The 11,172-nt window shown below is 63.9% G+C and overlaps 1 protein-coding gene across 1 annotated transcript in view; it reads right to left on the reverse strand.

Moving 5' to 3' along the window:
* The window catches only part of GGT7 (gamma-glutamyltransferase 7), a 29,580-nt gene extending 21,902 nt beyond the window's left edge, over positions 1 to 7,678 (reverse strand). The window contains exons 1-2 of the mRNA XM_054173386.1: positions 7,468 to 7,678; positions 1,427 to 1,653 (exon numbers count right to left, since the gene is read on the reverse strand). Of these exons, the coding sequence (XP_054029361.1) occupies positions 1,427 to 1,653; positions 7,468 to 7,651 (411 nt within the window). The 5' untranslated portion in view covers positions 7,652 to 7,678. The remainder of the gene's footprint in view (positions 1 to 1,426; positions 1,654 to 7,467) is intronic.
* Between the last annotated feature and the right edge of the window lie 3,494 nt (positions 7,679 to 11,172).

Below are 11,172 nucleotides of genomic sequence, written 5' to 3' on the forward strand. Positions count from 1 at the left end.
TGGCTTCAGAGCAGAGCAGAGCAGATTGAGATTGGATGTGAGGAACAAGTTCTGCCCCAGGAGGCTGCTGGAACACTGCAGCAGGTTGCCCAGGGAGGTGGCTGTGGCCCTAGCCCTGCAGATATTCAAGGTGAGGCTGCACAGGGCTCTGGGCAACCTGATCCAGTGGAGGATGTCCCTGCTGAGTGCAGGGGGTTGGACTGGATGCCCTTTGGAGGTCCCTTCCAGCCTGGACCACACTATGATTGTATGACCCTGAAGCCTGAGCCTGTGGTTGATACTGCATTTTCAGGTGCTTCCAAATGCCAGTGGGACCAACAGGTGCCTTGGCACTCCCCAGCACCAGGGCAGCTGTGGCCACTCTGCAGCTAGCTGTGGCCACCAGCTCAATCAGCTTCCAACAGCAGCCATGCTGAGCTGGTAGGCCACAGCTCACCCTGCCCCCCACAACCACCAGTGCTCAGGAGCAGTGGGCAGTGCTGCAGTGCCACTGCACTGCGGCAGTGTGGTCACTGGAGGTGAGAATGCAGCTCCCAGCACCACCACTTGTGGTCATCCATCCCTGGTGCCAATGCCAGGGGTGAGGCAGCCACAGGAAGTTTGGAAAGGATCATTGTAACCCCATGGGACAAACTGCAGCATCTCTGCAGGAGCCAGAGTGGCCTTGAGAAGGGGCAGGGCAGGCTGGCAGGCAGGACTGGGCCTTCCAGCAGTGCCAGGGCTGTGTGGCACAGCCTGCCTCCAGCACTGTCCCCCGGGGCAGCCGTGGGGCCAAGCCATCCCACTCCCCACAGCTGTGCTTTCCAGCCCAGCAAGAGAGCAATGAATCAGACCCCAGTAAAGCTCTTTGCTGTGGACTTGCAGAGAGTTCTGCCCGGCTGGGCAGCCCATGGATGGTGACCACTGGCTGCCCCTTGCCAGGCTGCTCCTGGCAGCACGTGGCAGGTGTTGTGCAGGCTGTATGACCCCATGGCCATGCCTGCTTTGCTCTGCACTTGAGCACTGCTCTGTGGGACAGCCTAAGAGGAGGCTCAGCTCTGTTTTTGGCTACTGCCCTGCTTGGCCCTGGAGGATCCTAGCAGAGGGAACCTGGGGCATAAATCTCTCTCAAGCAGAGATGTACAAAAGATGCCTCCTGCTTGTCTGAGGAGTGCTTGCTGAAAGCATCCACACCTGACTCAAACCACAGCAGCAGGGCTGCCCATTTCCCCTGGCAGCACCCCCAAACCTGCCAGGCACAGCCGCAGGGCAGGCACTGAAAGCCTCCCCGAGCACAACCCCCAGCCCCAGCAGAAAGCCTTCAAGACAGCCTGGGCTGAACTGCAGAGGCTCAGCACCAGGGGCTGGCTGGCAGCAGCCCTCAGCCCCTCAGCTGCTGGCAGGCAGGGAAGGTTTCTAAGCCCCCAGAGCCACTGCTCCATCTTACCTGTGGGTCCCCAAAGTAGATCTGCATGATCAGGGCCACTGTGACCCCGGTGGCGAAGGTCAGGCAGGCAGTGATGATGACGGTGAGCCCATCCTGCCGGCAGCTGCAGTCTCCAGAGAAGGGATCCTTGCTGGTCTCCTGCAGCGGGGACACGTCCTGGCTGCCCATCTCCGAGGAGGAGGAGGGCAGGCGCTGCAGCCGCGCCGACTTCAGGAAGGACTCCGGGTCTGGGAGAGCGGCAGGGAGAAAGGCAGCGTCAGGGATTGAGCAACACACAGCTCCTGTTGCAGCGCGCCCCCAGCACTGACACCGCCCCTGCCCCTCACAGCCAGGCTGCTACTGCCTGCCCCTCACACCAAAGCTCCTGCCTGCCCCCCACACCAAGCCCCTCGCAACAAGGACGCTGCTGCCCCTCACACCAGGGTCTCTTCCTGCCCCTCACACCAGGGTCTCTTCCTGCCCCTCGCACCGAGGCCATTCCTGCCCCTCGCACCGAGGCTGCTGCTGCCCCTCGCACCGAGGCCCTTCCTGCCCCTCGTACCGAGGCCCTTCCTGCCCCTCGCACCGAGGCCCTTCCTGCCCCTCACACCGAGGCCCTTCCTGCCCCTCGCACCGAGGCTGCTGCTGCCCCTCGCACCGAGGCCCTTCCTGCCCCTCGCACCGAGGCCCTTCCTGGCCCTCACACCAGGGTCTCTTCCTGCCCCTCACACCAGGGTCTCTTCCTGCCCCTCACACCGAGGCCCTTCCTGCCCCTCACACCGAGGCCCTTCCTGCCCCTCGCACCGAGGCCCTTCCTGCCCCTCGCACCGAGGCCATTCCTGCCCCTCACACCGAGGCCCTTCCTGCCCCTCACACCAGGGTCTCTTCCTGCCCCTCACACCAGGGTCTCTTCCTGCCCCTCACACCAGGGTCTCTTCCTGCCCCTCACACCAGGGTCTCTTCCTGCCCCTCACACCAGGGTCTCTTCCTGCCCCTCACACCAGGGTCTCTTCCTGCCCCTCACACCAGGGTCTCTTCCTGCCCCTCACACCGAGGCCCTTCCTGCCCCTCACACCAGGGTCTCTTCCTGCCCCTCGCACCGAGGCCCTTCCTGCCCCTCGCACCGAGGCCCTTCCTGCCCCTCACACCAGGGTCTCTTCCTGCCCCTCGCACCGAGGCCCTTCCTGCCCCTCACACCGAGGCCCTTCCTGCCCCTCACACCAGGGTCTCTTCCTGCCCCTCGCACCGAGGCCCTTCCTGCCCCTCGCACCGAGGCCATTCCTGCCCCTCACACCGAGGCCCTTCCTGCCCCTCACACCGAGGCCCTTCCTGCCCCTCACACCAGGGTCTCTTCCTGCCCCTCACACCGAGGCCCTTCCTGCCCCTCACACCAGGGTCTCTTCCTGCCCCTCGCACCGAGGCCCTTCCTGCCCCTCACACCGAGGCCATTCCTGCCCCTCACACCAGGGTCTCTTCCTGCCCCCCACACAAGGGTCTCTTCCTGCCCCTCGCACCGAGGCCATTCCTGCCCCCCACACAAGGGTCTCTTCCTGCCCCCCACACAAGGGTCTCTTCCTGCCCCTCGCACCGTGGTTGCTGCTGCCCCTTCCAGCCAGGCTGTTTCCTGTCCCAGGGATCCCAGCCCTCAAGAGGCTTTCTGGCTCAGCTGCTGGTCACTAGACCTTGTTTCTGAGTTAAATGAACAAACCAAAGCAGCTGAACCGTCTCAAAAGCAAGGATTGCTCTGGTTTTTGCTCTGTCTCAGGGCTTTTACCACCTCAGCCCTGCCTTTGTGAGCCACACAGGCATGTGCCCAGCCACTGCTAGCCTCCTAACAAAGCAAACGTGCTGCCCGTGCTTCCATGTGGAAGTTAGAGATAACTTTCAGCCACATCATCTCTTCTGGTACAAATGGGATTCAGAGCCTGGAGACATTTTTCTCCAGCTTAATGTTTGAACCCAGCTGAAGAGCTTAAGTGTTTCATGCTCCTCTGTGGATTCTTCCTCCACTTCTTTCAACACATCTTCTCTAGCTCCAGCCACTTCCATTCCTAAATCCCTCTCCAACCTGCCTCCTCTATGCTTCTGGCCTGTAAGCCCATGCTCAAGTGGCTTCTTGCAGCCTTTCCCTGGCCTGGTGGAATACCAAGATCATGTCAGGGTATCACTGCCCTTACCCTGGGACTGCATTCATTGTCTGTTTGTCTGACTGTAGCTGCCTCCTGGAGCCAGTTTGTTCTGCAGGATGCTTTGCTCTGCTGTGAGCACCAGCCCCATCATGTCAGGTTTTAACTTCTCTGCCAAAGTCAAAAAGAGTCTGCCTGGGACACAGAAACTGTGTGGTATCTTCTCTGAGTATTGCAGGGATATCTTCTTGAGCATGAGGGTGGTCACAGGCTCACAGGATGTTAGGGGTTGGAAGGGACCTCTGGAGAGCTTCCAGTCCAACCTCCCCTGCCAGAGCAGGAGCAGAGGATCCAGCACAGGTCACACAGGAACACATCCAGACAGGGCTGGGAAGGCTCCAGAGTAGGAGGCTCCACAACCTCTCTGAGCAGCCTGCTCCAGGGCTCTGGGACCCTCACAGTCCAGAAGTTCCTCCTCATGGTGAGGTGGAATCTCCTGTGCTGGAGTTTCCATCCATTGCCCCTGGTCCTGTGGTGGAACACTGGCACTTAGGTCATTTCAGTGCTCACTTCCTGCAGTTCTAATTATTCCTAAGTGACTTCCCTGCAGATTAAGAGGGGCAGAACCCCCCCTGGATTCCACTACATTTCAGTCCCTTCATTGGGCTTCAGTGGTGGGCCCACAGCTGCTGGAGGGGTTCTTAACAGAGCCCTGACTGGCAAACAGGTCTCTGAAATGCAGCAGGAGTGAAGAAGAGGAGATTAAGAAAGAAAAAGCCCTCCAGCAGCTTTATTTGGAGCTATGCTTGGGCACCTGAGCAGAACAGAGGTGAAGCAGAGCCTGGGCACAGGAAGCACTCCTGTGGGAGCATCACAGAGAGGGCAGAGAGGAGCAAACCTGCAAACCAGAGGGCCCCAGGGCGTCCACCTGCTCAGGAGAGGCTCTGCCTTCATCTCTTGCTTCCTCCAGCTGCTGAGGCCCTCTGTCAAACCCAGCTGCTCACAGAATGCCCAGCTCCAGGTGGCCAAGGCATGGGGCAGGCCTCCGGCGGGCACCTGCCCGGGGTGAGCAATGCTCAGCAGGATGGAGAAGTCTCTCTTGCTCTGAAAGATGCTTTGAATCTCTCCCTTGCAGCAGGGAGGGCACCAGCTGAGCCTGCCCTGCCTGGGCAGCACCTGCTGCAGGGCACATGGAGCTGCTGGGCAGCCGTGGGGACAGGCCTGTCCCTGCTGGGCACCCCATGGGCTCCTGGATGAATGTGGGGGCTGCAGAGAGCCAGCGGTCGCTGCAGTGTCCTGCACATCTGTGGTAAGAAGAAGAGGATCACTGAGTGGAAAAGGCAGGAGGGGAAGTTTGTCCCTCCCCTCTGGGGATGCTTCTGGGGTTGGGGTAAAGGAGAAGTGAAGGAGCAGGGAACTGCACAGCCCCCACCACCCCACTGTGCCACTCTGCCTGTTCTGGCAGGCAGCATCTCCCTGGGGACTGCCAGCCCTGTCCTTGCCATGATAGTAAAAAGACCTCCTGAGTGCATCTCTCCTGGGGCCAGCCAGGGAGTTGGTTTGAAATTCAGAGATGCTACAACCAGGAGCAAACCCCAGGAGCCAGGGAACCCCCCCAGGTGAACTGAACCTCCTTCATGCTGCAGCAGCTTGGGAGCAAGGCTGGGAAGGGATCAGCTGCCCCAGCCTGCACCCAGAGCCCTGCACAGCACCTCTGGGCTGAGTGAGCTGCAGTGCAGTGCACCCAGAGCCCTGCACAGCACCTCTGGGCTGAACTGGGCTGCAGTGTGTGGGCAGAGCAGGATGTCCAGGGGTGATGGTGCAGGGGCGTCTCTGGCACGGGCGTCAACTGGCCTGGCAGAGGATGCCACTGGAGAGGGATGTCACATACAGCCCCTGGCACCACTCAGTGGGGCACCAGCCCCAGTGAGGAGTGAGCTGGGCTCCTCTGCCCAGCCTCTCCAGGACACCATGCCCCTGCTGCTGTAGTGCTGCTGACAAGCCAGCCCAGCACGAGGGGACATGAACACCCAGGGGGCAACCATGGGAGAGGGCAGGCCACAGCCCTCCAGGGTGGTCTCTCCCACCTTCAAAGTCCCTTTGCTCTCCACCACAGACATACCCCAGGGCCTTGGGTGAGTCACTTAGCCTCTGTGGCCACTGGTGCTGCGTGGGGACAGCAAGGCCCTGCTTTGAGGACAGGAGCAGCTGGGAGAGCTCAGCTGGGAGCATGGAAGGCAAGGAGCAGCCTGTGAGGCCACACAGGTGCCCATCCCACCCTCAGTGGTCATGCTTGAAAGAGAAGCCACCAAACCCTCCTTGGCTGCCACATGTGCTGTGAAGGACACGTATGGAAACCAGCCCCCGGGAGAGCCAGGACCAGCACAGCTCTGAAGCCACTGCAGAGGGGACAGCAGAGCCTGCAGCAGCTCCTGGGCTCTGGAGTGCTGCCATGTGGAGCTGTTCAGTCCTCTGGGGGGGTCTGTCCCCAGCACTGACAGCACCTCAGAGGCCTCCTCCTTTGAATGAGGTCTTCTGGGCAGTAGAAACCAAAGGTCTGGGTTCCCTCCCTGCTGGGCCAGCTGATGACAAGGCACAGAGAGCCACAGCTGGCTTCTGCCATGCGTCCAAGAGCAGCAGCTCCTGCAGCCACCCCCCTCCTGGGCAGCTGCAGGGGCCCCGTGGCTGGCAGGCTGCTGGCACCACCACACTCACACCAAACTCGGCTCCACGAGCAAGACCTTGCGGTGCCTTGGGAAGAGCTGAGCCCACGCACCCGCGTGGGGCGGCACGGGAGGAGAACGGGCCACGGGGACTGCCCCCGGCGGCCACAGCAGGATGGGGCAGAGGACGAGGGGCACAGGCGGGGCCGGCCGAGCCGTGGGCTGGGGTCGAGAGGGCAGAGAGCTGCCAAGGGGCTCTGAAGCAGCGCCAGGGGTGGGCGAGAAGCTGCGCCTGTGAGCTGCTGAGGCAATCAATGACAGGCAGGCAGAGGTGGCCCAGGGACCAGCGGCCCTCCTGGCTTTACTGGAGCCGCGCACCCGCGGCAGCGAGCGCCGGCACCGGGACCTGCCGGGGCGCCCCGCAAGCTACCCGCGGGGCCGGGAACCGGGGAGCAGGGCGAGCCCCGCTCCGGGCGGGGGGCCAGGGCCGCCTGGGGAGGGCGGTGGGGACGGCGAGCCGGGGGGCTGCGCTCCGAGGGGACGCCGAGGCCCGGCGCTGCGGGGCCGGGGGGCGCGGAGGGGCGCTGCGGGGCCGAGGGGGCGCGGGGGGGCGCTGCGGGGCCGGGGGGCGCGGGGGGGCGCTGCGGGGCGCTGCGGGGCCGGGGGGCGCTGCGGGGCCGGGGGGGCGCTGCGGGGCCGGGGGGCGCTGCGGGGCGCTGCGGGGCCGGGGGGCGCGGAGGGGCGCTGCGGGGCCGAGGGGGCGCGGGGGGGCGCTGCGGGGCCGGGGGGCGCGGGGGGGCGCTGCGGGGCGCTGCGGGGCCGGGGGGCGCGGAGGGGCGCTGCGGGGCCGGGGGGCGCGGAGGGGCGCTGCGGGGCCGAGGGGGCGCGGGGGGGCGCTGCGGGGCCGGGGGGCGCGGGGGGGCGCTGCGGGGCGCTGCGGGGCCGGGGGGCGCTGCGGGGCGCTGCGGGGCCGAGGGGGCGCGGGGGGGCGCTGCGGGGCCGGGGGGCGCGGGGGGGGCGCGGAGGGGCGCTGCGGGGCCGAGGGGGCGCGGGGGGGCGCTGCGGGGCCGGGGGGCGCGGAGGGGCGCTGCGGGGCCGAGGGGGCGCGGGGGAGCGCTGCGGGGCGCTGCGGGGCCGGGGGGCGCGGGGGGGCGCTGCGGGGCCGAGGGGGCGCTGCGGGGCCGGGGGGCGCGGAGGGGCGCTGCGGAGCCGGGGGGCGCGGGGGGCCAGGGGGCTGCTGCGGGGCCGGGGGGCCGCGGGCACCGCCCCTCACCCGTGTCCTGCTCGCCCAGGAACGCATCCTCCTCCTTGCGGGCGCGGAGGCTGCCCTCGGCCGCGCCGCCCTCCTCCTCGGGCAGCCGCGGGAAGCTGGTGATGCTCATGTAGTCCACGGGCGAGCTGCCGCCCAGGGCCCGCTGCCGGCCTCCCGCCGCCTCCGCCGGCACCGGCACCGCCATCGCCGCACGCAGCAGCCGGAAGGGGCCGGGCCGCCGGCACCGGAGCGCCCGGGCGGCTCCTCCCCGCGGCGGAGCGGGCAGCGGGCGGCCGCCGGGCGGGAGGCTGCTGGGGACCTGCGCAGACAGGGGCCGGCGGCCGCTGCCCGTAGGAGCCGGCGCTCACTGCCCCACGGGCGCGATCCCGGCGCTGCCAGTCCCCGGAGCCCCGGCACTCACTGGAACCATTCACGTTCCGGGGCCCCCAACAGGACCGGCAGCTGCCACCGGTTCAGAAAGCTGAAGTAACCGGTTGGGTTCGTTCATTAAAGCCACAGCCAGGGTAGGCTTGCGACTGCCTGGAGAGGAGAAGGCTCCGGGGAGACCTTTCAGTACCTGAAGGGGCTACAGGAAGGCTGCAGAGGGACTGCTCCCAAAGGTCTGCAGGGGCAATGGCTTCAAACTAGAGCAGGGCAGACTTAGGTTGGATGTGAGGAGCAAGTTCTGCAGCAGGAGGCTGCTGGAACACTGCATGTCTGGCATGCCCGCGGCTGGTGTCAACTTTGCTATTAAAATTGCAGGTAATTAGGCCATGGTCTTGACTCGGGCACCCCGGCCTTCAAAATCTGTGTTAAAGCTGCTTGCGTTTGTTGGTTCAGCCTTGCTTCAGTGGTTCCAGCCAAAACAGGGCTGTCCTATCCTCCCCAGACCCCTCCTCCAGCCCTTGGGCAGGGCAGCTGTGTGGATGCTCCTTTCCTGCAGTGATGAAAGCACCTCGTGGCTGTCAGCCCCTCCACCTTGCTCCTGAGGAGTTCTAGAGGTACCTGCATCCCTGTCCCGTGGCATGCTGGCAGATCAAAGATCAGCCCCTGCTGCTCTGTGTTTGTGACAAACCAACGGGATCAGCTCTGTCAGCTGAAGGCACAGCCTCTGCCAGCCTGGAGATCAACCTGGGCAAATGCAGAGACGGTGACACCTCCAGAGAGGTGGCAGAGGCTAGAACCGTGGGGCCTAGAGCTGGACACAATATTCCTGATGTGGCCTCAGCAGGGCAGAGCAGAGGGGCAGCAGAACCTCTCTCAGCTTACTCACCACAGCCCTTCCAATGCACCCCAGGATACCATTGCCCTTCTCGGCCACAAGTGCCCATTGCTGGCACATGGGTATCCTTCTGGCCACCAGGACCCCCAGGCCCCTCTCCTCTGTGCTGCTCAGCCAGCCGAGTCTCCCAGCACAGAGCCAGGTGGCTGCAGGCAGAGCCCAACCTGAGCTATGGTTACCAAGAGCTCCCATTTGGCAGAGAGTTTGGATTGAAGCCCACAGGGAGCAGGGCAGGCCTGGCTTGCTTGGATGCTCAGGCCTCAGGCATTTCATTTGGCCCCTACCCTGCTTTCAGAGGTTAACCTGAAAACCAGCAGCAAAGCAGCTGGGAGGTGGAAGAGGTTGTTTCATTGTGGGCTGAACACAAAGGTTTGTGCAAATTCCTTCCCTGCCATGGCAGCCTCCTCTGCCTCTCAGCTTGGCACAGGCACCTGGCTGCTCTGCTGCCAGGTCTCACTCTGCTCTGCCCTGGCCATCTGGTGCTTTGGGAGACAGGGCAGGGTGAGTGCTGGGCTCTTTGGCTCTGGGGAAGTCACCTGAGAGGGACATCTCCTACGTCCTCATCCTCCAGCTAATGCCTCCTGCCCTTCCCTGTGGTGAGCAGCTCCACTGGCTCAATGCTGCTTAGCACAGCACTGAATCCTTCCCTTGCTGTGGCAGTGGCAGGGTTTTGCTAGTGCCCCCCAGCAGGCTCAAGGGCATGGTAGGCACTGCCAGTATGAGCTGCAGGGAGAGGACAGGTCAGCTTTTTGCAAGCCAATGCCAGCCTGCTGCCTTTGCAGACATCTCTCCAGTTTCCCACCCCCAGCAGCTGGAGCTGGAGCTGGTCCCCTCCCCACCAGAGCAGCTCCACCAGGGCCAGGAGCTTTGTGTGTCCTGCATCCTGCTCCTCCCCTTTGCCTTTGGCAGAGCATCCTCGAGGTGCCACAGCCTGGGACTTGTGGGCAGGCACGGTGCTGCCCCAGGTCTCAGCAAACACTGGCCCCAGCTGTTAGGTCTACTTGTGACTTAACAGTCACAAGCTCTGCTTCCTGCTGCTTTGACATCCCTGCTTGCCCCAGAGCAACCCAGCCTCTGCTGCTCTGTTTGTGGCAAACCAACGGGATCAGCTCTGTCACCGGCAGGCAGCTGAAGGCTGGCAGCTGGGGGCACAGCCTCTGCCAGCCTGGAGATGGACCTGGGGAAGTGCAGAGATGGTGACACCTCCAGTGGTGGCAGAGGCTCCTCAGTGGCCTCCTTCCAGCCCCAAGCAGACACTGCTCCCTTGGAGGACATCCCAAGCACTGTTCAGGGCAAGGGACATCAGCAACACCCCTGTGCTGGCCCAAACCCACAGGTGACAAATCTCAAAGCATGCTGCATGGCCCCTGCAGAACCTCCCCACGGGGGGCAGCTGCTGGCTCAGCTGGGCTCTGGCAGCTCAGTGTTGCCACAACACAAAATGCTTTCTGCTCGAAGCAAAAGTCCTGTGCCCAGCTCTGCAGCCTTCAAGACGGACATGGAGCTGTTGGAGGGGTCCTGAGGAGGCCACAAAGATGATCAGGGGGCTGCAGAACCTCCCCTGCTTCTTTCCCAGCTCTGTGGTTCCCAGCCCTACCTGAGGGCTGTGTCAGAAGCTGGTGTAAGGGCTGCTGAGCAGTCAGGATAGGTCCCACTCTCGTGGTCACCAGCACCCTGCTCACTTTGTGCTGGGCTCAACCTGAGCCTCTCCCTCTGCTCTGCTCAGAGCCTACCTGCAGCACTGCCTCCAGCTCTGGGGCCCCCAGCACAGGGAGGACCTGGAGCTGCTGGGGAGGCTCCAGAGGAGGCCACAGAGATGATCAGGGGGCTGCAGAACCTCCCCTGTGGGGCCAGGCTGGGAGAGTTGGGGCTGTGCAGCCTGGAGAAGAGAAGGCTCCAGGCAGACCTCAGAGCAGCCTTGCAGTAGCTGAAGGGCTCCAGGAGAGCTGGGGAGGGACTCTGGACAAGGGCTGGGAGAGCCAGGAGAGGAACAATGGATTTCAGCTGGGAGAGGAGAGACTGAGAGTGGAGAGGAGGAAGAAATTGTTCAGAGTGAGGGTGGGGAGACTCTGGCAGAGGCTGCCCAGGGAGACTGTGGCTGCCTCCTGCCTGGAGGTGCTCAGGACCAGGCTGGATGAGGCCTTGAGCAGCCTGTGCTGGTGGGAAGGGTCCCTGCCCATGGCAGGGGGTTGGAGCTGGCTGAGCTTTAAGTTCCCTTCCAATCCAACCCCAGGTGAGTGCAGAGCACACCATACTCACTGTGCCAGCACCAGAGCTGCTGCCCCAGCCCTCTGCCCCCCTGCAGCCTCTGGTCCGGCCAGCTGCTGCTCTCCTGTCCTCCTGGCACTCAGCTTTATGCTCTCTGCTAGACCATCCCTGTGCCAATCTCTCAAGTCTCTGCCACAATCCCTTCTTCCTACAGTGCTGCTTGCTGCAAGATGCTC

The sequence above is a fragment of the Dryobates pubescens genome, chromosome 26, assembly GCF_014839835.1.
Source record: "Dryobates pubescens isolate bDryPub1 chromosome 26, bDryPub1.pri, whole genome shotgun sequence".
NCBI lineage: Eukaryota > Metazoa > Chordata > Aves > Piciformes > Picidae > Dryobates > Dryobates pubescens.